The sequence below is a fragment of the Tamandua tetradactyla genome, chromosome 2 (assembly GCF_023851605.1).
Source record: "Tamandua tetradactyla isolate mTamTet1 chromosome 2, mTamTet1.pri, whole genome shotgun sequence".
Classification (NCBI taxonomy): Eukaryota; Metazoa; Chordata; class Mammalia; order Pilosa; family Myrmecophagidae; genus Tamandua; species Tamandua tetradactyla.
In genome coordinates, this window is record NC_135328.1 from 44,101,431 (window position 1) to 44,123,498 (window position 22,068).

General features: G+C 45.6%; 1 protein-coding gene across 9 annotated transcripts in view; it reads right to left on the reverse strand.

Moving 5' to 3' along the window:
- Positions 1 to 22,068, reverse strand: part of LOC143669319 (alpha-1-acid glycoprotein 1-like) — a 41,853-nt gene that overhangs the window by 14,126 nt on the left and 5,659 nt on the right. For 2 of the 9 annotated variants that reach the window (XM_077144035.1, XM_077144030.1), the window contains one exon: positions 7,409 to 7,530. In XM_077144035.1, coding sequence (XP_077000150.1) covers positions 7,409 to 7,530 — 122 coding nt within the window. Of the gene's footprint in view, positions 1 to 7,408; positions 7,531 to 8,281; positions 8,385 to 8,617; positions 8,756 to 8,838; positions 11,122 to 13,316; positions 13,454 to 22,068 lie in introns of those variants that run through there. The other 7 variants (XM_077144086.1, XM_077144052.1, XM_077144076.1 and 4 more) reach the window with 7 other exon arrangements.

Below are 22,068 nucleotides of genomic sequence, written 5' to 3' on the forward strand. Positions count from 1 at the left end.
TCCTCATTATCATATTTATCTACATAGACTCTCATTTTGTGCAATTTCCTGCCAAAAGCCCATTATTATCAAGACCATTTATTGGCACATGTTCAGAGACCTGGGCTGACAGTGGCAGTCCTGGCCTCCAGGAGGGAGCTAGAAAAGAGCCTCCATTGGATTTTCCCCATCTATGCAGTTGGACCAACTCTGTCCTTATACAGCAAAGTCTCACATACTTCTCTGTCTCTCCCTCCTGACTGCCTCCAACTGGAACCCCAAGAGTGCAGGGAAGGGTTGGGTTGCTATTGATGCCTCGATGCTAGCACACAGTAGGAACTTCTTAAATATCTGACCCATGAGGGGACTGAGTCTGTCCTTCTCCCTCACTGTCCAGGGCCCTTATGGATCCTCAAATTTTACTTCATGCCCTGAGATGTTGCTTCCTGCTTGTGCCATGTGTGGGCCTCTTATTCCCACAGTCATTGTCCTCCCGAAGAGGAATGGTGCAGCGGACCCCAAGCAGTCAGAAACTGGGCTTAGGAGTGTAGATTTTGAAGAACATGTCTGGAAGGTAGCTCACCAAATCCCTTAATCTGGATCTGAAGCTGGGGTAGAGGAGAACGCAGATCTCAGATGAGGCCATGGTGGGAACTCATTCTCTATTGGGCTGGCTCTGACCCTCAGGGCCTCCTCTACATCCAGTGACCCAGCACCCCTGACAAAGCTGTCCTTTTCTCCAACCCTCAAGCAGGGGAATGCCTTTTAGCCCTGTACTCCATTGAGCTTGATAGGTGTGTGGGACCCAGGGCTATGCCCAGCCCCTCACTGCCACATTGTCCACACTCCCTGAGCTGATCTGGGGAAAGAGGTGGCCCTCTCTCCTCACCCATTATCCATGGCATTTTTGCATGCTCCTGCATGTACCATGCAGGTCACAATGAGAGAGGATAGGTCCCCATCTACAGGAGACCATGACAGAGTCACATCTCATTTATTGGGTGAGCCACCCACTCAAAATGTCTAGTGTTACTATCGGAGTCACTGACCACAATGGAAACCAAAGATGGAGAAGATCCATCTACTAGGTGACCTGAATAAGAGCTTAGGGAATAAGCCATTGGGTACATTGTAGAGATTTCATATACGTTTGATGACTGAGCCCTGAGCTGAGTCTTCTTAGCTATTTGTGTGGTTTGGGGGCACCCTGCCCACCCCCAGCAATTCAGTCACTGCCTATACCCAGGAAGGAGCACCCTAGTGGAATCTGAAATCTGCTTTATAAGTGGGAAAAGAGGTTTCCCAAAGGTCATGAGCTCAATGACAGGTGAGGCAGAGCTTCTGCATGGGAGAAAGGAAAATGCTGCACATGGAACACACCCACCCCCCTGCCCACTCTTTAGCAATGCCAGACACCACTGATGCATCTCCCATGGCTTCTCCCACATACTCATGACAATCACCTCCTATCACTCCACTTTTCAGAGGAGCAAACTGAAACAAGAAGCTGCAGTGAGCTTCCCTATAAAGAAGCTAGTGGTGGCAAAGGCTCACTATGCCATGGGGGGAAACAAGGGCTCACCTATCATAGAGCAAGTCCAGGACCCATCAGGTGGAGGTACCCAGGATGATAATGATATAGGACGTGGCTGTTATGGAAAGCAGGCCCCTGGTGTTCCTCATGCCTCTTTCCAATGCCTGCCTTGACGGGCTGTGCATTGCTGGTCACAGCCTTCCTCAGGGCCACTCGGATTTACACTGGGATGGGACAAAGGAGGACATGCAGTCAGTGGGTGCACAGTCATACCAGGGTTTCTTCCCAGGCCCACTAGTCCCCAGAGCTCTGCCTCTCATGCGGGATCTGAGTCCTGGCTGTGCCACACACTCAGCCCTCAGTCTGTGGGGGCTTATCTGAGCAGTCGGAACCATAACTGCACCTGTCCCACGTGGTGACCATGGGGAGAAGAGGAAGAAGAAATGCAGCAGTCCAGCACGAACCCGGACAGACAGAGGTGCATAGGGAGCTGGACCTGACATATGCCTGTCACACTCACAATCCCCAGGAGCTCCTCACACACTGAAGGGGGAAAACCACATGGGAAACCTGTGGGAGACCTGCCAGAGCTCTGGGTACCTGCCACAGGATTGCAGTCAGTAGAGGGCAAAGTTGTCCTGAATGGGGCTAGGTGGGGGACTGGAGTCAGCATCTGCTTTCTGGCTATTTAGGTTTTTGCTAAAATCCAGAAGGTAAAACATGAATAGAGAGGGCATCTGAGCCTCTTTCCATTCATGGCACCCAGATTAGAGTTTGAATCCTCCTGATTTACAGCAACAAAGGTTCAGGCCGAAGGAAAGGCTCAGGCAGCAGGTGTCTCATATGAGCCAGGATCCCCAACTTCTAAGACAACCTCACAATTCTTCCCTTAGGCCATGAGAGAGAGAGCCAGCCCATCCCAACCACAGGTGAGGTGTCACACCCTCAGCATTCCAGAACCTCCTGCTGGGCAGCATGGTCCTGCCTGGGGGTGACCTGTACTTAACCCAAGGGCTGGACAGGAACCCAAATGGGATGGGACGTCCAGTCAGGGTGGTGGTGGGGCAATTCTAGCTCCTCGACACCATGGGCCACAGAGATGATTAGTGAATGTGTGACCCCAGGTACTGGAGTTGAGGGGAAAGGCTATGCTGATTCTCCACAAATTCTGACCCATTTCCGAGAAGACACACCAACCCTGCCCCTGATCCCAGCTCCCTGCCTCTTCAGCATTCAAGAGAACAGCTCAGATTGGGTAGAGAACCAGTCCCTCATGGGTGGCCCACCTGGTCTTCTCTACCTCCTCATGCCCCCAACATGACCACATTCTGACTGCCAGGCAGCCAGGCACACAGGTCAGCACAGGGCCCCAGCTTGGGAAAAGGAATGGCTAGTGGTGGCTGAGGAGGATAGTGGCCTGGGCCATGGGGTAAAGACAGCAGGGTTTCCAGAATCTCAATGCTAAAGAGAATCCCACAGCAAGGTGGTGTTCTCTGGCCTAGGAGACCCTAACCCTAACTTGCCCTCTGGTCTCTGCCCATTACTGGACCTTGGCTCAATTCCTAATTTTAACTGGGTCTCAATTTCTAGTTTTATACTGAGGGGCTAACCATGGAGCTGAGTAAGGGCCTGCCCAGAGAGAACTGGCTGCTCAACTTCTCCATAAGGAAGCGGTGAGAGCTGGTGCCATGAAGCACCCCTACAACACTTTTTTCTTCAACTTTTTAAAATTGTAGAATATAACATTTATACAAAGCAAAGAAATAAGAAAGCAATAATTTTCAAAGTACTCTTCAACAAGCAGTTATAAGAGAGATCCCAGAGTTTGTCATGGGCTAAAATACCATCATCTCAGAGTTTTCCTTTCAGCTCCTCCAGAACATTGGAGGCTACAAGGAATAAATATCTTTTTTTTTTATCATCACAATCAATTTTTTCTTCTTTTTTTGTGAAAAATAGCATATACACAAAAAAAGCAATACATTTCAAAGTACAACACAACAATTAGTGATACAACAGACTTCAGGGTTTGGTATAGGTCACAATTCCACAATTTTTGATTTTCACTTCTAGCTGCTCTAAGGTACTGCAGACTAAAAGGAATATCAATATAATGATTCAGTAATCATACTCATTTGTTAAATCCTACCTTCTCTGTATAACTCCATGCTCACCTTTTAAATTTCTATCCCTCTCTTTCAGGATACTTGGGCTATGCTCATTCTAACTTTTACACTTTGGAAGGGGCTGTCAATAATATGGGGTAGGAAGATGAAACAAACTCATGTTCTGGAGAGGCTGGCCTCTAGGTTTCAGGACTTATCTGGTCTGGGAACTATCTGGAGGTTGTAGGTCTCTGGAAAGTTACCCTACCTCATGGAATCTTTGGAGAATCTTACAAATTGCCCTAGGTGTTCTTTACGATTGGCAGGAATGCTTTGGGTTTGGGTTTGGCAAGTTCTTATAGGTAGCTATGTCTAACTGAACCTTGCATAAGAGTGACCACAAGAGTAGTTTCTGGACTCTATTTGAATGCTATCAGCCACTGATACCTTATTTGTTAAACTTCCTTTCCCCTTTTTGGTCAAGATAGCATTATTGAACCACGGTGTCAGGGCTGGACTTGACCCTGGGAGTCATTTCCCACACCACCAGGGTAACTTTGAACCTGGCTGACATGACACACATAGAGGGGAGGGCAATTGTTTGATTTCCACGTTGGGCTAAGACAGAATGAGGCCACAGGTGACAACAAAAGGAGGTCATGCAGAGATAACTCTTAGGCACACCCACCACCCTTGAAGGGGGATTAGTACCTGAGTGGGGCACCACCTAGAACTCACCATCATCCTCATCCAGGGTCACTAATTACTTGTCATGTGGGGCCCAGGACTGTCTGCTAGGGCCCTGTCAGTGCTGGGTGGTGACTCAATGCTGGGCTCTAGGCCAAGCCTCTGCCCCACTCCTGGGCCCGGGGTACATGGCCCTTCATCACCTCCATGCATTGGTAGTGTCACCCCCAGTTTCTGCCATGCCAGGTTCCTGGGGGTCCTGACTGACTGTATGGTCCACACTGGGTGCAGGCCCTCAGACTGTGATGGTTGTGGAGATCCTCGGGCCCTCATAGCCTCTAGCCATCTCTACTCCAGCCCCTGTCAAGACCCCACCCTGGTGGCACTTAGGACTTGCCTTAGGTCCCATCCAGTCCCAACCCACATATCCAGGGAAGAACCTATGAGGGCAACTTACACGTGTGAGTGGAGGGCTCTGGCAAGTGCATGAACATAGTCCTTGTGATGGGACTTTAAATGCAACAATGGCTCTGCTCACCAGAAACAACAGACAGGATGCCCCTGTGCAATGCTGCCTTCTGCTCTGTGCCCACAGTGTCATTTGGGCTAGCACTCACCCCAGGTCAGCTGGGCAAGCCGAAGGTAGAGCTGGGCCTATTGCAGATGGAAAGCTTAGAGACAGGGCGACAGTGAAATATTTTAAAGGCACAAGAGGCCATTGAGAGAGCCTAGATAGGCCAATAGTCAAGGATAGGGTGACCTAGGAGCCAGTCACACCCCCTCAGTCCAGGCAGAAGAGAACACTAAGCAGCTCTTTCTCTTCAACCCCTTCCTCCTTCTTCCTGACAAGGTCAAGAAGCCACGTTCTAATGGGTCCAGAGTCTCTCACTAGTGTAAGATGAGCTGGAGGGTGCAAGAGCAATGGGCCCAAGGGTCAGGATGAACGCATGCTGAGGACCGTGACTGCTGTTAGGAAGCCCCTCCTGTGCATCAGTGCTTTTACTCCATTTTATAGATGAGCAGGTAGCACTGCCATCAAGTCCCAGCCTGGAACGTGGGACTCTGGAGCTCTTCTCTCAGCTCTCAGCCCTTTATCTTACTCCCTTGGGCTATCACAGCCCTTCTTCTGCATTGGATGCTCCCTGAAACAGGCAGATCTCCAAAGGTCCATGTTTTTCTGCAAGTGTTTTCACATGCCCAACTCCAATTCCCCAGACCTCACTTTCATTCCAGGAAATGGAGGCTCTGAGACGTCAGCAGGGCTATTCAAGGCCCAGCTGTGGGTTTGAATCAAGGTCCATTTGACTCCAAATGCACTGCATTGCCCCAGGGCCCATAAAAGTGACTTCCAACCTCAACCTAGAGAAGATGGGTGAGTGACAAGAAAGACCAAGGCAGCAGGGGTCTTCCATGGTGGGCAGGGGCATGGGCTACCCCACGAGTGAAGAAGATGCTCAGGAACCTGGATGGTCGGCAGAGGAGTCTGGAGTGGGCATCTACAATAGGCCATCTGCTCAGGGCTGGGAAGACCGGGAAAAGGCTTGGGGCCATTGCAGGTTGGCAGATGAGCAAGGGATGTGATCCAGGATGTTCTCTGAGAGCTTCCATGCCCCAGAGCTCAAGGGACCTTAGGGGGCACATGGTCCACCCCCAGCCAAGCAAGGACCCCTGAGCATCAGCCAGAGATGAAGAGGCCACCAGTGATCTTCTTTGTATAGTGGGTGCTATGGGAGCTGCCTGCTTCATCCTGGGGGAGAAGGGGTGGAATTCTGACTGGAGGCCCAGTCCTGGCTATGTGTACACATTCAGGAGTACTCAGCTGAGAGGACTGAGTGGGGCACAAAGGCCTACTGTGCCCACCTGCATCCCCGGAAGCTCTTCTATCTGGGGTTGGTTTTCATGACCAGGTTGAAGGTGCAGGTGCACATCACCCCCTGCTGGTGGTAGACAGCAGTGTCAAGTTAAGGTGGCAGTGTCACAAGAAGGAGCAGCTATGGGTGGGTTGGAGTGCATCAGGCAAAGGAGAGAGAGACTGAGGAGCAAGATGTGAAACTAGAGGCTGAGCTGAGGCCTGAAGTCCTTCCTCAGAAATTATGGGAGGCCATTGTTCTAAACTGTAGGAGAAAGCTAGATTAGCAGATGCCTAGGCCTTGTGGCCTGGTCCATGGGGCTTCTAGAAGCAATATTCTGGCACAAGGGTCTATGGCAATTGTATGAGCAGGCAGGAGAACAGTGGCCCCAAGATTGGAGGAATCAGAGAAGGGCTATAAAAGAGAACAGACAAAAAGTTGCCTTCTTTCCCTAGCCTCAGGATACTCTGGGACAAGACTCATGTTCATCTCTTCCCCACTGAAGCTGGAAGAGTCAATCCTTTGAAGACTGAGCTTGTTGGCTATATTCCTGAAAAGCCACACCTTCACTGGTCAGGAAGTGAGAGCTGGTCCACAAACTAGAAGCTGAGTTAGGGGTGTAACAGCTGGACGGCAGGCTTACACTGAGAGAATGGGTGGAGTGGGGGCTCTCCCAGGACCTCGCTAGGCCTCCCTGTACTGCCACTAGAGTTTGTTCATGGGACACCAGCTTATGATCCATTAACAGAACCACAGGTGCCCTAGGCACCTGAGTGATCAACATCAACGCCCCATTATCAAAAGATGGAAACTGAGACCAAAAGTTGAGGCCACTTGCCCCTGCCACAGTTTGGACAGGTATGGAGTGAAATCCCACCACACGCTGTCTGACTCCTGGGGACAGGGCTGAGCTCCCAAGCAACCAAACCTTTCCCACTGTAGCCTGTACCCCCAGCAGCATTTTATCCTAGCCTTGTTCTTTCAGTTCTTAAAGTTGTTGTTGGCTAATAGAAGGAGAGGACCCAGGTACCAAGGCAGTGGCTACTACATGACAGGGTGGCCACGGTGCTGTAATCAGAGCCCTCACACCAGATGTCCTCCCAGAGGCAACCCACATGTTGGAGTGTGTGTACCTCAGCTGTCCCTAGGAAACAAGTCTGATGATGAACAAGGGGCCATGGTGGCAGGGAAGCTGGCCACAACCACAGGAAGATGGTGCCCTTGCTGTTACCCAATTCCTGTCCTGGACTTACCTCTTTGCCTTGCTGTTGCCCTCCTGGGACGTGGACGAGGTCTCAAATTGCTCATCTGGCACAATGTTGAGATTCCTGCAGGTTGATGGGAACAATTTGTTTGGGGCCATGACTCTGTGTTCCTGGGACAGAGAGATGACAGGAGGCTGAGGATGACAGGAAGGGGACGCTGGGCAGTCTAGGGACCCGAGTCTAGGTCTGGGCTCCTGGTGCAGCCTCTCCCCACCTCTAATCCAACCCAGTCATCTAACTATTATCAGAGCTGGGTACAAACACATCTCTTCCAGCAACTCGAATTTGATCTCAATTCCCTCCACCCCACCTCACTCTCACCTGGGACAGTCCCTGCACATGGAATTCTCCCCAGGAAGCTAAGAGGAAGGGTTGTAGTGCCAAGGCGTGTTCTGACAAGGTGGTCATTGACTTCCCTCCCCTCCTACCGTGAGTGCCACTTGTGCTTACCATCTTACTCCCTACAATGCTGATGCATCTCCACTAAACTATGGATGTGCAGCTGGGCCCAGAGAGGGTGACTCTGAGGCCGGGACATCAGGGTCAGTTAGAAAGTGTGCTATGGAAAATGAATTTCTTTGCCCTCCATGGCCTGTGTCCCCTTAAATGAGCACTTACTTCCTCTTTGACCCTCGGTTCCACATTCTGCTCCAGCCGAGAGCCTGCTATACCACAATTCCTGGATGGATTTACTGGCCCTGCCTCTGTTTGTGGCCCATTCTCCAAGTCCTTATCCTCTCTAGGCCTCAGACCTATTTTCTGAAAGACAGACTCCCACTTACCCTGCCCACATCACCCAAATCCTGCTGGAAGATAAGGGAGAACTTAGGAAACAAAATCCAGAGAGTCACAACTGTTTACCTGGGCTAATGGTGGAGAAGGCCTGATCAGCTCACCAGAAAGGAAACAAGGCTAGGGGCAGTTGCTGTGGGCAACGAGAGCTTCTTCAGGGCATGAGGGGTACCTCCGTGGAATGAAAGGGATTTTTTCAAATCATTTTTCCCCATCTTCTATAAGAACTGCACCATCTGTCTTACAAATCACCCCTCTGTGGGCAGAGTTCTTTCCCTCTGATCCTCAGCCTGCAAAGCTTCTACACTCTTCAAGGGACTCAGGGACAAAGACCACCAAGGAGGAGAGTATCAGAGACAGACGTGGACATACTGCACCAGTCTCTGCCAGCTCCTCCCATCTCACCTCGGGCATCTCTTTGCCCCCCAACAATCTGCCCTCTTCAACAGGTCCCTCCAGAATCACAATATGAGTCACTTTCAGAAAAGACATGTAGTTCAAGCCTGGATGTCAGTGAGGACGAGGAGCTGCATACCCACAGGCCTGGAAGACAAAGTGAATGCCTGGGACACTGAGGAATTGCATTGCATCTATTCTCCTGGCTACCCAAGGATGCTGACACTTACATTAGCTTCCATTCTACAGAAGAGGTATTAGAGGCAGAGGGCAACTAAGCAATTTGTCTAAGACAGACAAAAGCTGGGATTGGCACATGAGGTACTGATACCAGCACTGTGTCTTCACAATGACCCTCTACTGTCTCCAAAAGGGGCAAAACCATGTTGTGGTGACCACTGGGCCACTCTGTTCTCTGACCTACTCTGGCTCCATAATTAGCTACAGCCACCCATGAATCTGTGGATGAGCCTGTCCTGCCCAGTGCCTCATGCCTTCTCAGACACTCTAAAATCCTTTTCCTTGTTTTGAGACCCAACCTGTTCAATGAAATCCAGGTGTCACTCTGAGGCCAAAAAGGACATCAGTCAAATGCTTAAGTGATGGGTTGTGATGAGGAGCCAGAAGACCTGAGCATGTGGTCTTGAGAACATCATCTCCTTCATAGCAATTTATCAAACTGGATGAACTGATCCACCCCAGATTTGCTCAGAATCTGACATCTTGTCATTTCAGTCCTACAATCCTCATCTAAGATGATGATGCCTAGTCTAAGGGAACATCCTCTCAGGATTCGACTACTGCAAAACATTCCTAAATGAACTCCCAACTACCTACTCTTGCCCCTGCAGTTCACCTTCCATGGTGTAGTCATGGTGAGCTTTTCAAAGTAGCAATTAGTGGAGATCACCTTCCTGCTTAAAACCCTCAATGGGTTCTCACTGCAACCAGAATAATACCCAAGCTCCTTACTATAGCCAAGATCCTACAGCATCTGGTCCTTTCCTACCATTGTGATTTCACATCGTTCTACTTCCTCCCTGACCATGCTCCACACTGGTCTTATTTCTCTTTTTGAGCACACCAAGTTCACTGCTGTCAAATATCTTTGCAGCTGATGCTCCCTCTCCTGGAACCCTTTGTTCAGCCCTTTGCCTGGCTGAATCCATGACATTATTTATGTCTGAACTGTCAATTCCTCAGAAACGCATTTCCAGGGTAACCTAGCTAAAGCCACACACACTCTGCCCTCAGGCACTTTCTCTCACGTGAACCTCTTTCAATTCCCTCATAGCACCTATTAGTAATTGGAATTGTTTGTTTCTACTTTTATGATCTCTTGCCTACTTCTCAGATCTTAGGACATGAAGGGAGACACTCCTGCTGGTCCCTGCTATATCCCAACACCTGACACACTGCCTGCCATAAAAAATGAAACTTAAAGACTGTCTCTGCCTACAGGTCTCCAGTCACTGACATTATCCACCCCTCAATCACTAATTTTCACCAACACCCCCAACTACCAAACCCTACAAGTTTCCAATCAACATTCTCCAAAGATCATCTCTAGTGGTCACTGACCCCTACAGAATGCTCAACCTCTAAAGCTCTCATCACCAGAAACACTCAACTCTCAGGTGCTTAGTCAGAGAACTGTAGAGGAGCTTTATCATCCTATCGCCGAAAGCCCAATGAAGATTCTGGATACCATCTAATCATTGATTTGCACAAACCTAGCATCACCGTTTCTCCCCAGACCACAAAGAGATGAACTGTGATCCACAGGGAGATCTGAACATTGACCCCACATGTACCCCAACAGCCACTGTCTCCCCATGTTCTAGTCTGCCAGCTGCAGGAAAGCAATATACCAGAAACATAAAGACTTTGAAAAAGGGGAATTTAATATGTCACACATTTACTGTTCAAACTATGAAAAATTTCCAATTAAAGCTATTCCACAAAAATATCCAAATTAAGACACCAACAAGAGGTTAGCTTCACTCAAGAAAGGCCCATGAAGTTCAGGGTTTCTCTCTCAACTGGAAATGCAAATGGTGAACATGGTGATGTCTGTGAGCTTTCTGTCCAGGCTTCTTATTTCATGAAGCTCCCTCAGGGACATAATCCTTCTTCACCTCCAAAGGTCCCTGGTGGCATGGGCACTCTGCTTCATGGTTCTCATCACCCATCTGGCTCTGCTCCCGTGGAATCCCAACTTTCTCTGCCTCTAAAGGATTCCAAGAAAGGTACACCGGGAATGGGTGGAGTCACATCTCCCTCTAATCAAAAGTTAATACGCACAATTTGGTGAGTCACATCCACATGAGAACAATTTAAAAACTCCCACCCAGCAACACTAAATGAGGATTCAAGGACATGGCTTTCCTTAGGCCCACAAATTCAAACCGACCCACCCTACTAACACCCACTGTCCTCATGACTCATCATAATACACTAATTACTTACTCTCAGAGACATGACAAACCAGACTTCCACAAACATCACCATTCCTGAACCTCAGCCTCCATCTCAGACCCCACAGATACTACCAATCCCCTAACGCTGCAGCCCCCAACTCTGCCCCTCTCTGACAATCCAGCCTCCAACCACCATAGACACCATAATCTCTGAATCCCAAGCATCACACTCACGGACCACCACTGACCTCCCCAATCTCTTGACTGCCCACAAAGACCCCATTCTTTCTTAACCCTGTCCCCTCAGTGGCTGTCACAGACCTCCCAACATTGTCTCTGCAGATCTTACTAAATACTGATTTTCTAAACCTGTAGCACTCACCCACCCCACAGATTCACCCCCTACAACCTCACATAATCCTCCAAACACTAAAACCAAAAACCCACAGCAGGGCCACAGTGGTTCAGTAGGCAGTTTTGCACCTGCCATGCCAGATACTTGAGTTTACGTCCCAGTGCCTGCGTATATAAAAAAGAAAAGGAAAAACCACACCACCAAGAGCAGATTGCAATGGCTTTCTGCCTTCTAACCTCTGACTTCATCCTCCCAATGGCATGAGCTATGTAGCCACAGCAGTCAGAATGAAGTCCAGTGGCACAATGGTGAAAAGGACCTCAGAGATGGTTCTCTGCCACTCATTGCAGGAAGTGTCTCTGCAGGGCACAGGTGCGAGCACAGGCACTCACAGAGTCATCCACATGGTGGAGGACACAGAAGGGAAGCTGGAGAGTGATGGGGGATTAATCAGTGATTCTACCAGGCCAGAGACTGGACTGAGTACAGACCTCCTACACAAAAGAGGGTGCATGATGGCAAGGCAGAATAGTGGCTGGCAGACAGCTACACAGCAGTCAGAGGCCATCACCACCAGCAAAACACCTTCTGTGTGGCACAGACAGAGAAATACACAGAGTTGGACTAAACAATCTTTGTAGATGATGGTCTTGTGTGGCCACCACAAACCTGACAGCATCTGCAGCCTGGTGGTTGTGGAGAAACAGAGCTCCAAGAAAGAATGATCACTAAGGAAGAAGCACATGGGGGCAGAGAGGTTCCAGTCTATGCAAGTAATATTCTGTAAACTGATTTTGGAGAAAGGATCTACCACAATTTGTTTAGAGAGGACAATATTATTTTCCAGGTACAGAACATGTGGACATTTTCCCTTACATTAAGCCAATGTGATATAATCTTCTTTTTGAATGTTCTATGATTTACACCAAATAGACATTAGTAAGATACTAAGCCTTGGAATCCATCTTAAAAATCTGTAATCACAACACCTGCAGTCACAGCCTCCTGATTACATTAGATCACTTGAATACTTTTTCTAGTACGCTGTTTCAGTCACAAATGATACATCAATGTAAAATATGTATAAATAATGCAAAACTCAAGTTTCAATTTTCAAATATATAGTCCCCAAGAGTAAAAGGGTATTATTTTGCAATTTTTTTTGATGTTAATAGGAACATCGATGATGGAGATAATCTCACATGCAAGGCCTCCTGCTCTCAAGTGGCTAATGACCCAGTCTCAAAACTGAGACCCTGCACAAGTATCATTCATTGAGTGCCTGAAGAAGCACTCTGCCATAAGAGACACACTGACTTTTAAGTGATGCAAACCTAGATTGGATCCTTGTTCTTTTTTTACATAAGTTAATTTAAATTACTTTTTTTTCAATAACTTATAACCTCTGAATCATTTTTTTCATCTGCAAAATGGTTATAATTCCCACTACTGTTGAGGCCATAACCATATAATCAGGCCTACTACATTTTATCACAGGACAGTAATCCCTACTACAACTAGTAGAACAGAAACATCAGACTTGTTATTTAATTTGTGCCCTTCAAATATCCATGATTGCTATCCTCAATAATCAATTGGGAATAATAAAAAATCAACCAAACACCATATTTAAAAATTTGAAATGAAAATAAAGTGTCAAAAACCTGAAATCTATAATTATTTATGGCTTTGCTTTCTGAACAGGGGCAAGATGTGACACAAAGGCTTTTGTTAAATATTTCATTGGGACATTGGTTTCAGGGAAGATTTTCATAGAATAGTAATTTTCTGTCTTCAGAGATTGCCAAAAAGTTTAGAGAGAATAAACAAAATGGTAGGCACAAATTATGTTGTAGGTAAAAGCAATGAGATTCATAGATTGTGAAAAGTAAATTTGAAAGTATTAGAACTAGCAAAATAGGAAGAACATTACTTGGTAGTATCTGCATTCAATAGCAAGTTCCTTCTTATTTATTCAATGTCTTCTATAGGCCAAGCATTATGCTGTGATCTTGGCATTTACGGTCAACAAGTAAAATCAAATTTCTCCTATTATAGATCTCATGGGACCTAGAGGACAGAAATAGCAGTAAATAAATGAGCAAATAAAAAAGATAGGAATTCAACAATTTCTGATGAAAAGCTTTACAAAGGAAAAAAAGCACAGGGTATTATATTTGAAGATAATCCAGGATGCAAGAACCAGAGGAGAGTCATTTCATTTCTAATGAAGAGGAAGAACAAAACATCTCTTGTAGTAAGTGCGTGTCAGTGATAACTTGTTGGTGTGACTGGGGAATGCAAGTGCATCAGATGAATGCAGCTTCTCTGTTCAAACTTCCCAAGACTATGCTCCTGAACTGATTTCATCTTTTTCAATGCAAGGTATGCTGAATTAAGAAACAGTGTTTATTCTGACTCTGTCAGACTATATCACTTGTTCCTTTTTTTCAGCTTCTACAGACACATTGACTTAATTCGCTTACACAGCCCTGCTCATAATGCAATATTAGACTAAATTAAAGAGTTTGGGTAAAAAGATTTAGGTTGTACGTCTGTTTTTGTCTTAAAAGTACAACGGGTTTCAGACACTATGTATTAATAAAAGGAACAATTCAACAAGAACACATAACAAGCATAAATTATTATGTACCAAGCCAGAATGCTCCAAAATGCATGAGGCAAACACTGGAAACACTGAAAAGAGAAATAGGTACATCTACCATAATAGTTGGAGACTCCAATTCCACACTCTCATCAGTGGACAGAACATCTAGACAGAGGATCAGTAAAGAAACAGATAATTTGAATAATACAATAATGAACTAGACTTAACAGACATTTATAGAACATTACACCCCACAACAGCAGGATACACCATTTTCTCAAGTGCTCATGGATCATTCTCAAGGATAGATGATATGCTGGGTCACAAAGCAAGTCTCAATACATTTAAAAAAATTGAAATCATACAAATCACTTTCTCAGATAAAAAATGAATCAAGTTGGAAATCAATAATAGACACAGTGCTAGAAAATTCACAAATATGTGGAGGCTCAACAACACAACAACAAACAACCAGTGGGTCAAGGGAGAAATTATAAGAGAAATCAGTAAACATCTTGAGGCAAATGAAAATGAAAACACAACATATCAAAACTTATGGGACGCAGCAAAGGCAGTGCTAAGAGGGAAATTTATTGCCCCAAATGCCTATATCAAAAAGAAGAAAGGGCAAAAATTCAGGAATTAACTCTCCACTTGGAAGAAGTAGAGAAAGAACAGCAAGCTTACCCCAAACCAACCAAAAGGAAAGAACTAATGAAGATTAGAGCAGAAATAAATGAAATTGAGAATATGAAAACTGTTGAGAAAATCAACAAAACCAGAAGCTGGTTCTATGAGAAAATCAATAAGATTGATGGACACTTAGCAAGATTGACAAAAAGAAGAAGGGAGAGGTTGCAAATAAATAAGATCAGAAATGGAAGAGGAGACATAACCACTGACCCCACAGAAATAAAGGAAGTCATGACAGGATACTATGAACAACTTTATGCTAATAAATATGACAATGTAGGTGAAATGGACAACTTCCCAGAAAGGCATGAACAACCAACTTTGACTCAAGAAGACACAGACGATCTCAACACCAACCACAAGTAAAGAAATTAAATCAGTCATGAAGAAGCCCCCCAAAAAGAAAAGTCCAGGACCAGATGGCTTCACAGGTGAATTCTACCAAACATTCCAGAAAGAATTAGTACCAGTCCTGCTCAAACACTTCAAAAAAATGGACGAGGAGGGAAAGCTACCTAACTCATTCTATGAAGTCAACATCACCCTCATACCAAAGCCAGACAAAGATATCACAAAACAAGAAAACTACAGACCAATCTCTGTAATGAATATAGATGCAAAAATCCTCAACAAAATTCCAGCAAATTGAATCCAGCAACACATTCAGAATTATACATCATGACCAAGTAGGATTCATCCCAGATATGCAAGGATGGTTCAATATAAGAAAATAAATTCATTTAATACAACATATGTCATGGTCAGGGACATGTGTCAACTTGGCCAAGTTGTGGTACCTGTTTGTCTGGTTGGGCAAGTGCTGGCCTGTCTGTTGCAATGAGGACATTTCATAGAATTAGATCATGATCACATCAACTGCATCCACAGCTGATTCCATTTGTAATCAGCCAAAGGGGAGTGTCTTCTACAATGAGTGATGCTTAATCTAATCACAGGAAGCCTTTTAAGGAGGATTCAGAAGAGACAGGTTCCATTCCTGCTTCAGCTGGTGAGCCTCTCCTGTGGAGTTAATCCAGACCCTCCATCAGATCATCAGCTTCACAACCTGCCCAGCAGATTTTGGACTCTGCATTCCCGCAGTCACGTGAGACACGTTTATAAATTTTATATTTGCGAGTGTTCCCTGTTGATTCTGTTTCTCTAGAGAACCCTAAACTAATACATCTTGGTACCAGGAGTGGTTCTTAAGAAACAGAATCTTAAAAATGAGCTTTTATGAATGGTTTTCTACTCTGACTGGACTCAGAGACACTAAGAACTCTGATTCCCATAATCAGAATGACATTCCCAAACCATGGAGTGAGTTGGCAAAAGAGATATTCAAAATAGCACCATTTGATTCTCCTAATGCTTCTTTTGTATGAAGCCAGACTCTGGGGGATAATGTTTTTGACACCTTTACAGAGTTTGTGGAAATAAGAGGCATAGAGATGTTGGTTTGTTGTTGTTAGATACACTGGCTACATTAAGGGGTGAAAGGGATGCTTAAGCACCCTGTCTGAAAGGTGTAGACGTTTTTATGAGTATCCTGAAGGAAAATCTTATTTCCTGCAGCCGTAGACTTGAGATATCTGAAAATCAGACTCAAAATCTTATTGTTAGAGTAGCAACTTTACAACATAAACTGAAGTCTCAATGTTGCATGGTGTCTGCCATTAAAGTGAGGGCACTGATTGGAAAGGAATGGGACCCTGGAAAATGGGATGGTGACATATGGATTGATAATGATGTCAGGGGTGAGGTTGAAACCCTAGATCATGCTGAGCCTTCTCTAGATAACCCTGTAATAGTTTGCCCTGAGGACATAACCGTCCCACCTCCAGCCTGCCTTGAGGAGTTGGTCACCCAACCTCCTCCTGAAGGGATTAGCCCTAGAGTGATTAATCCTGTTTCACCAGATGAAACTGCAAACAAAGGCCCTGAAGCAAATGAAAATGAAAACACAACATATCAAAACTTATGGGACGCAGCAAAGGCAGTGCTAAGAGGGAAATTTATTGCCCTAAATGCCTATATCAAAAAAGAAGAAAGGGCAAAAATTCAGGAATTAACTGTCCACTTGGAAGAAGTAGAGAAAGAACAGCAAGCTTACCCCAAACCAACCAAAAGGAAAGAACTAATGAAGATTAGAGCAGATATAAATGAAATTGAGAATATGAAAACTGTTGAGAAAATCAACAAAACCAGAAGCTGGAAGATATTTCTAATTCTTTTCATGAGCCACCCCTACCACCCCTCATTTCTTCCAGACCTATGACTAGACTAAAGTCCCAACAGGCCCCTAAAGGTGAGGTACAAAGTATCACACTTTAGGAGGTACTTTATACTCCAAAAGAACTGTGCGAGTTTTCCAAATTGTATAGACAGAAATCAGGGGAATATGTGTGGCAATGGATTTTAAGGGTGTGGGATAACAGTGGGAGGAATATAAGACTGGATCAGGCTGAATTTATTGATATGGGACGACTAAGCAGAGATTCTGCTTTCAGTGTTATAGCTCAAGTGGTTAGAAAAGGTATTAACAGTTTGTTTGGATGGTTGGTTGAAACATGGATCAAAAGGTGGCCAGCACTGCCTGAGGGTGAAATGCCAGAACTGCCCTGGTATAATGTAGATGAGGGGATCCAGAGGCTTGAAGAGATTGGAATGTTAGAGTGGATTTCTCATGCAAAGCCTGCTCTTATACTCCAGGAATGTCCAGAGGATGCACCTTTTACCAGAACAGTAAGAAATAAATTTGTGAGACTAGCAACATCATCCCTAAAGAGCTCTGTGGTTGCACTTCTCTGTAGGTCAGATATTACTGTAGGAACTGCTGTCACTGAGCTGGAATCCTTAAACACAATGGGGATGACAAGATCCCAAGTTGGCAGAAGCCAGGTGGCAGCACTTAATTGCCAAAGACAGGGTAGACTTGACTATTATAATAGGCAGCAAACTCAAAGCAGGAGTCAAAATTATATGACACACAGAGATTTGTGGCATTGGCTAGTAAATCATGGGGTACCTAGAAATACAATAGAAGGGCAGTCTACTAAATTACTGTTCGAGCTGTATAAACAAAAGAGTTCTAGGTCAAGTGAACAGAAGTCTAACCTGAATTACAAAAACACAGAGTCACGGCCCCTTAATAAATTTTCAGACTTGAAACAGTTTACAGATCCAGAGCCCCTTGAATGAAGGGGAGGCCAGGTCCCTTTGGGGGAGAACCCTGTTACAGTGCCACAAATTTATACTGTTAATCTTCCTCCAAGCCTTCCCCAAGGTGACTGATGGCCTTTTACCAGGGTAACTATGCATTGGGAAAAAGGAAATGATCAGATATTTGGGGGATTATTATACACTGGTTCAGAAGTGACATTAATTCCAGGGGACCCAAAACGTCACTCTGGACCACCAGTCAGAGTGGGGGCTTATGGAGGCCAGATGATCAATGGAGTTTTAGCTCAGGTCCATCTCACAGTGGGTCCAGTGGACCCCCGGACCCATCCTGTAGTTATTTCCCCAGTTCCAGAATGTATAATTGGTATAGACATACTGAGAAACTGGCAGAATCCCCACACTGGCTCTGTAACTCATACAGTGAGGGCTATTATGTTGGGAAAGGCCAAGTGGAAGCCACTAGAACTGCCCCTACTGAGCAAAATAGTAAATCAGAAGCAATACCAGATTCCTGGAGGGATTGCAGAGATTACCGCCACTCTTAAGGACTTGAAGGATGCAGGGGTGGTGATTCTCACCACATCCCCATTCAACTCTTCTATTTGGCCTGTGTAGAAAACAGACAGGTCTTGGAGGATGACAGTGGATTATTGTAAGCTCAACCAGGTGGTAACCCCAATCGCAGCTGCTGTTCCAGATGTGGTATCATTGCTTGAGCAAATCAATACTTCCCCTGGTACCTGGTATGCAGCTATTGATCTGGCAAATGCATTTTTCTAAATAACTATTTGTAAGGACCACCAGAAACAATTTGCTTTCAGCTGACAAGGTCAGCAATATACTTTCACTGTCCTACCTCAGGGATATATCAACTCTCCAGCCCTATGTCATAATCTTGTCTGCAGAGACCTTGATCATTTCTGCCTCCCACAAGACATCACACTGGTTCATTATATCGATGATATCATGTTGATTGGACCTAGTAAGCAAGAAGTAGCAACTACTCTAGATTTAGATTTACTGCTAAGGTATTTGTGTGTCAGAGGATGGGAGATAAATCCAACAAAAATACAAGGGCCTTCCACCTCAGTGAAATTTCTAGGTGTCCAGTGGTGTGGGGCATGTTGAGATATCCCTTCTAAGGTGAAGAATAAGTTGCTGCATCTGGCCCCTTGTATGACCAAAAAAGAGGCACAATGCCTAGTTGGTCTTATTGGATTTGGGCGACAACATATTCCTCATTTGGGTGTGCTACTCCGGCACACTTATCGAGTGACCAGAAAACCTGCTAATTTTGAGTGGGGACCTGAACAAGAGGAGGCTCCGTGACAGGTCCAGGCTGCTGTTCAAACTGCTCTGCCACTTGGGCCCTATGATCCAGCAGATCCAATGGTGCTGGAAGTATCAGTGGCAAATAGGGATGCTGTCTGGAGCCTTTGGCAGGCCCCTATAGGAGAATCACAGTGCAGACCCTTAGGATTTTGGGGTAAAGCATTACCATCTGCTGCAGATAACTACTCTCCTTTTGAGAAACAGCTTTTGGCCTGCTACTGGGCCTTAGTAGAGACTGAGCACTTAACCATGGGCCACCAAGTTACCAGGAGACCTGAGTTGCCTATCATGAAGTGGGTGTTGTCTGACCCACCAAGCCATAAAGTTGGGCATGCACAGCAGCACTCTATTGTAAAATGGAAATGGTAAGTCTGAGATAGGGCCAGAGCAGTTCCTGAAGGCACAAGTAAGTTACATGAAGAAGTGACCCAAATGCCCATGGTCTCCACTCTTGTCACATTACCTTCTCTTTCCCAGACCAGAGCTATGGCCTCTTGAGGAGTTCCTTACAGTGAATTGACTGAGGAAGAGAAAACTCGGGCCTGGTTTACAGCTGGTTCAGCACAATATGCAGGTACAACCTGAAAGTGGACAGCTGCAGCATTACAACCCATTTCTGGGGTGTCCTTGAAGGACAGTGGTGAGGGGAAATCCACCCAGTGGGCAGAACTTCGAGCAGTGCATCTGATTGTTCATTTTGCTTGGAAGGAGAACTGGACAGAGGTGCATTTGTATACTGACTCATGGGCTGTTGCTAATGGTTTGGCTGGATGGTCAGGGACCTGGAAAGACCATAATTGGAAAATTGATGACAAAGATGTCTTGGGAAGAAGTATGTGGATAGACATTTCTGAGTGGGCTAAAAACATGAATATATGTGTGTCCCATGTGAATGCACACTGAGGGTGACTTCAGCAGAGGAAGATTTTAATAATCAAGTGGATAAGGTGACCCGTTCTGTGGATACCAGTCAGCCTTTTTCCCCAGCAACTCCTGTCATTGCCCAATGGGCTCATGAACAAAGTGGTCATGGTGGCAGGGATGGAGGTTATGCATGGGCTCAGCAACATGGACTTCCACTCACTAAGGCTGAGCTGGCTACAGCCACTGCTGAGTGCCCAATCTACCAGCAGCAGAAACCCACACTCAGCCCCCGATATGGCACCATTCTCCGAGGTGACCAGCCAGCTACATGGTCTACTACATGGACTACTCCCTTCATGGAAGGGGCAGTGATTTGTTCTAACTGGAATAGACACATACTCTGGATATGGGTTAGTTTTCCCTGCATGCAATGCTTCTGCCAAAATTACCATCCATGGGTTTACAGAATGCCTTCTCCATCGTCATGGTATTCAACATAGCATTGCTTTGGATCAAGGAACACACTTCACAGCAAATGAAGTGTGGGAATGGGCACATTCTCATGGAATTCTCTGGTCTTACCATGTTCCCCATCATCCAGAAGCTGCTGGATTGATAGAACAATGGAATGGCCTTTTGAAAACTCAATTACGGTGCCAACTAGGTGACAAAAACTTGAAAGGCTGGGGTAATGTTCTCCAGGAAGCTGTATATGCTCTGAATCAACTTCCATTGTATGGTGATGTTTCTACCATAGCCAAGATCCATGGGTCCAGGAACCAAGGGGTGGAAATGGGTGTGGTACCACTCACTATTACTCCTAGTGATCCACTAGGAAAATGTTTGCTTCCTGTCCCTGTGACCCTGAGCTCTGCTGGTCTACAGGTTTTAGTTCCAAAACAGGAAGTGCTTCCTTCAGGAGAAACAACGATTCCACTGAACTGGAAGTTAAGACTGCCACCTGGTCACTTTGGGCTACTTATGCCACTGGATCAATAAGTCAAGAAGGGGATTACATTATTGTCTGGGGTGATTGACCGTGACTATCAGAAGAATTAGGACTGCAACTACATAATGGAGGTAAAGAAGAGTTTTCTTGGAATATAGGAGATCCCCTAGGGCGTCTTTTAGTACTACCATGCCCTGTGATTAAAATCAATGGAAAACTGCAACAACGCAATCCAGGCAGGACTACCAATGGCTCTGAAACTTCAGGAATGAAGGTTTGGGTCACCACACCAGGCAAAGAACCACGGCCAGCTGAAGTGCTTGCTGAGGGTAAAGGGAACATGGAATGGGTAGTGGAAGAAGGTAGTGATAAATATGAACTTTGGCCATGTGATCAGTTACAGAAACAAGGACTGTAGTGCTGTTTTGTTCATGTTATACTATTTAAGTTGTAAGATATCAACTTTAAGTATGAATGTTGCCCAAGGATTTGTGCCCTATTCTGGAGAGATTTAATGTGTTTCCAGTATTTGCAGGACAGTTGAGTATTGTCAGGTAAAAGAAAAAAATGTGTGTTTTATTATTTTCATTTGGAAATTAGGCATGGTTTAAGGTGATATATATAGCTGCCAAGTTGACAAGGGGTGGACTGTTATGCTCAGGGACATGTGTCAACTTGGCCAAGTTGTGGTACCTGTTTGTCTGGTTGAGCAAGTGCTGGCCTGTCTGTTGCAATGAGGACATTTCATAGAATTAGATCATGATCATGTCAGCTGCATCCACAGCTGATTCCATTTGTAATGAGCCAAAGGGGAGTGTCTTCTATAATGAGTGATGCTTAATCTAATCAAGGGAAGCCTTTTAAGGAGGATTCAGAAGAGATAGGTTCCATTCCTGTTTCGGCTGGTGAGCCTCTCCTGTGGAGTTCATCCAGACCCTCCACCAGATCATCAGCTTCACAGCCTGCCCAGCAGATTTTGGACTCTGCATTCCTGCAGTCATGTGAGACACATTTATAAATTTTGTATTTGCGAGTGTTCCCTGTTGATTCAGTTTC